The sequence below is a fragment of the Culex quinquefasciatus genome, chromosome 2 (assembly GCF_015732765.1).
Source record: "Culex quinquefasciatus strain JHB chromosome 2, VPISU_Cqui_1.0_pri_paternal, whole genome shotgun sequence".
NCBI classification, from domain to species: Eukaryota; Metazoa; Arthropoda; class Insecta; order Diptera; family Culicidae; genus Culex; species Culex quinquefasciatus.
The window spans coordinates 85,390,661-85,395,287 of NC_051862.1; the positions used below are offsets into that span (position 1 = coordinate 85,390,661).

Here is a 4,627-nt window from a genome sequence, read left to right on the forward strand (position 1 = left end):
GCTAACCACTAGGCCATGACAACTTGGTGAGCGTGGACTGGAATTAGGAATACTGTTACAGAGAGCGAGTTGTGGCGCTTTAACCACGGCAAATAGTGTCCAGGGCATTCGTGGAAATACAATGTCCCATCCCAGAGGGTCCCGGAGTACCAAACCTTCTTAGCATGGTGCTCCCAACGAATACAACCAAATCTCGGAGCGTATGGTGGTGTGTCCCCACGCTTCTTCCTCCCTGTCGATTCAGAATTGTGCTGTTGTTCGAACACTCAGTGCTCAAACTCAACCCAATTACGAGTCATCTCTGCGATACGGCTTTACGCAGTAGGCCTGGCCGCTTTAACGCTTGTGATGTTTCAATGCATTTCAATGCAATGGCGCACTACAAATGTTAATAAATGACAAGAAGAGTGCTAGGCGTCATCTAACCTAAGGCACTCTCCAGGATCCCTTCGAAAGATTGGCTGTGCTAGGGTCTGATTAGATTAGATTAGATTAGAATGGGCAAAAAATCTTTGACCGAGTTATGATTTTTTGAATCAATACAGATTTTTTCAAAAAATCGAAATATTGGTCGCAAAAATTTTTCAACTTCATTTTTCGATGTAAAATCGAATTTGCAATCAAAAAATACTTAAGTGAATTTTCGATAAAGTGCACCGTTTTCAAGTTATAACCATTTTTGGGTAATTTTTTTGGAAATAGTCACAGTTTTTCGTTTTTTTTTAAATAGTGCCCATGTTTGCCCACTATTGGAAAACAATATTTTTGAAAAGCTGAGAAAATTCTCTATATTTTGCTTTTTCGAACTTTGTTGATACGACCCTCAGTTGCTGAGATATTGCCATGCAAAGGTTAAAAAACAGGAAAATTGATGTTTTCTAAGTCTCACCCAAACAACCCACCATTTTCTAATGTCGATATCTCAGCAACTATAAGTCCGATTTACAATGTTAAAACATGAAACATTTGTGAAATTTTCCGATCTTTTCGAAAAAAATATTATCAAAAATTTTAAATCAAGACTAACATTTCAAATGGGCGTAATATTGAATGTTTGGCCCGTTTGAAATGTTAGTCTTCCTTCAAAAGATACAGATTTTTGAATTTTCACATATCATTTTTGTATGGACAGCTGCCAAATTTGTATGGAAAATTATATGGACAAACTAATGATGCAAAAGGGCTTTTTTGGGTATACCGAAGGCACCAAAAAAGTTTCAGTCGGATTAAAAAATACAAAAATTAAAATTAAAGAAAAAATACCGATTCCGTAGAGAACTGCTCAAATAGAAAAGGACAACTTTTTGTTTTTATTTTGCAGTAAATAAGGGTAGTTCACGAATGGGAAGTTTTTGAAAATGTGACTTTACAGGAATATTTTAGTTTTTTTTTGTCTTCTAAGAAGTTGTAAAGCAGGTCAGTCGAAGCAATTTTATCCAAGACACCAAACTTTTATCTCACAATCTAGCCATTATACGTCTAAATTCAGAAAAAGCTTCTGAGCATAGTTTCCCATCAACTTTACACGATTTTCAGTGAAAACATATTTTTTAAGGTAATTATTAAAATTTTGAGATTTACGTTGAAAAAAATCTCAGGTGCTGGACGCGCTAAACTTTCATTTTTGTCTTATAAAAAAAACTAAATCAAAAATTTATTTCTATCAAAAACTGAAACTTTAGTTCCCGAAAGTATTTCAATCCATTACTCCTCAATCCGTTCAAAACTTCAAACAAAGCGTTCGATTGTAATCGTGGAGCACTCTTTCTTGCGTCCAGAACATAATGCTTGCGCAAGCATTTGTACGATCGTCGCCACATCTCTCAGCCAGCATAAACATAAACACAGCGATACACTGTAAGCTGATCTCCAGTTACTTTTGTGAAGTGTCTACTAAAGAAATTTAGATCGGATTCAGTTGAGAACTTGTCGTCAATCTGGTCGGAGTTTGTGATTTTGCTAAGTGCTCCAAAATGGTTTCCCTCAAAGCTTCCCGCGTGATCGGCTACAGCTATGCTGGAATTTGCCTGGTATGCTCGTTGCTGCTCATCATCAACTCGGGACACATGGTGAAGGTGAACGACCGATCATCCGGTGAGTTGTTCCAGATATAAAGTACATGGTGATCTGAACGTTCAAACAATGTTGCAACATTACAGGACGCAGCACCGTCAGCGTTACATGTGTGCTGACACTTGTTTTTTCACTGATTTCGATGGTCTTCAACATTCTTTTAGTTTTTGGCTTGTTCATGGTAAGAGAGTTAATTTATTTTAAACGATTAAATTGTAAATTTATTTATTTTTTCACAGCATCGAGCAAACTTTGTCAAGTATTACCTTCGATTTGTGACAACAGTCTACGCGTTCGTATCGATTGGGCTGTTCATCGGTTGCATCGTGGTGGGGATCGTAATTAGTGATGACGTCAGAACATCTTATGTAGAAGATTTGAGTATAAGTCTGGTTGGTGCAACGGTTGGATTTTGTATTCTAATTACTCTAGAAACTCGTAAGATTGTTCGTGTAGTTACTTGTTTATGTATGAAGAGTAAAATTAGGTTTTTTTTTTACAGTGTGGTACATTCTGGTCGTATGGATCCTGAAGCGTGTGATTGAAGTCATTAGGCATGATGCTGCTCAGATTGCTGCCGGAGATGATGGTGTTATCATTCCGGATTTAATTTAGAGAATTTGATATGCAATAGCAATAATGAATAAATTTCGAGGAAATCTTTATGATGAACATAAAGTTGGGAACATTGCGTTTCTGTTTTTTTTTTTCAAATAGTCTTTCTTACATAATTATGCACAGAAGATGATTTACTTTTGTGTTTCAGCAAGGTTTTTTCATAGTTTCATCAACAACATTATTTCTTAAAAAGGCCTCAAATGAATTGACACTGTTTATTTTACGCCATCAGCTGCAAGTAACCGCGCAGTTAACTGCTCATCCAAAACGTCCTAAACCGTCACTTCTCTGCATTGCCATAAATATCGAGGATAAAACTCATTTTATTTCCTTACCCGCAATGTGAAGATCACCTGCCCAAAAGCAATATTCCCCAGTATCGCGTGCTTTATGTCTCGACAGAAATTTTTATGTTTTCAAGCATGCGACAAATTTCCAACTTAAAAATTTAACCCCCAAGTCATTTATCAGCTTGGACCTGCAGCAGCTGTCTGTCATTTGCATAAGTCACATCAATAAAATTATCTCGAGGCAAATTTGTGATATTTCAGAAGAGAACATTAGTTTGTGCCCAGCGGGCCGTTTGATCTGATTAAGCTTGCTTACGCGAGTGACTAACCAACTGGAAAACTTCGAATGTGGTGTGCCTTTAGTGCATGTTGCATAGATTCGGGCGTTTAAACTATTAACATGGTGTCGATCCAAATCCTAAAATAAAATTCCCTGACTTTTCCCTGACCTCTCCTGACCACCAATTTTTTTTAATTTTCTATTTTTTTCTAACATATTCTTTGGAGCGTTTTTATGGTTTCATGCATTTTCCGTTTTGAATATTGCAAATTTAAGATATTGAAAAAAAATCAATGACTTTTTTATTTATTTTTTTAACGATGGATTTTGCAAAAACTTAGAAACTTTTTTTTTATTTTGTCAATCATTTTTTTTTCTAATCGAACATCCAAAATGAGCAGCCATAAAATTATCCTTTGTTTTTTTTATCTGGTGATGCCATTTTAAACATTGCCCTTTACTAAAAAAAAACAGAGTTTTTTTTAAATGGGCCCTATAAACATATGAAACACAATAGGTTACAGGAAAATTTAAAGTTAAATGTTTTCAAAAAAAAAAACAATTGAAAATTTGAATTAACCTGGCCATGGTCTTCGTTTCGTACATACACTTATGGTACTCGGGTCTATATGACCCAGAAATGTATTTGGCTGTCAAAATTCGGAATCTTGACCGATTTTGGATGTCTTGGCCGCAAATGAAAGGTTAGAATGTCTACTTTGCGATTCCGACTGGCAGAACCGGTTTTGGGCACTGTGGCCACCGGGAACCTGCTACAACCGAAAAAAGTCCTTTTTGAGGCCCCGACTTTGAGGACCTGTATCTCCGGAACGATAACACATAGCGGGTTGCTTCCAGTTGCATTTGACGGGTAATAACCTCAACTTTAAGCTCCCGTAGAGATGATTTGTCAAAAGTGGACACCGGTTCCGTTAACCCGGAACATCCGAAAAACATGATTTTTTCAGCTTTTGTTATAAAATCAACACATTAGTCAATTTTTTCAACCGAATTTTTTGTAAATCATTACATACGCACACTACATACTACCTCTGACTGTTTGGGATCGTTCCGGCCAACTGTGGCCAATCCGGAACCGGTTCCAGGGTACCACCAAAACGGTTCCAATAATGGTATCGCTAGAAACCCGTCATGTTGCATATCAAACTTCATGAAATTGAAAATTATGACCATCTGAAGTCATTCCGATATCCTCTGATTCACCCTGGTCACTCCGGAACCGGTTATCGGTGGCCACTTGGGGACACTTCCGGAGTATGCAGGAAAGCATATCATGCGACATATCAAACGTCATGAAATTAAAAATTATGACCATCTGAGGTCATTCCGATATCCTCTGACTCAC

The 4,627-nt window shown here is 37.1% G+C and overlaps 1 protein-coding gene across 1 annotated transcript; it reads left to right on the forward strand.

Moving 5' to 3' along the window:
• The first annotated feature begins 1,931 nt into the window (after nucleotides 1–1,931).
• LOC119767219 lies at nucleotides 1,932–2,751 on the forward strand. The gene is made up of 4 exons (XM_038255312.1): nucleotides 1,932–2,094; nucleotides 2,160–2,254; nucleotides 2,313–2,511; nucleotides 2,576–2,751. The coding sequence occupies exons 1-4, from the start codon at nucleotides 1,974–1,976 to the stop codon at nucleotides 2,686–2,688; spliced, it is 528 nt and encodes a 175-aa protein (XP_038111240.1). The 5' UTR covers nucleotides 1,932–1,973; the 3' UTR covers nucleotides 2,689–2,751.
• The last annotated feature ends 1,876 nt before the right edge of the window (nucleotides 2,752–4,627 follow it).

Bases quoted from the DNA above. Each gene is read 5' to 3' on its own strand.
- LOC119767219 (XM_038255312.1), top strand. From the start codon at position 1,974: ATGGTTTCCCTCAAAGCTTCCCGCGTGATCGGCTACAGCTATGCTGGA. The intron at 2,095-2,159 runs GTGAGTTGTTCC...GCAACATTACAG, and splicing joins GGTGAACGACCGATCATCCG to GACGCAGCACCGTCAGCGTT. The intron at 2,512-2,575 runs GTAAGATTGTTC...TTTTTTTTACAG, and splicing joins TCTAATTACTCTAGAAACTC to TGTGGTACATTCTGGTCGTA.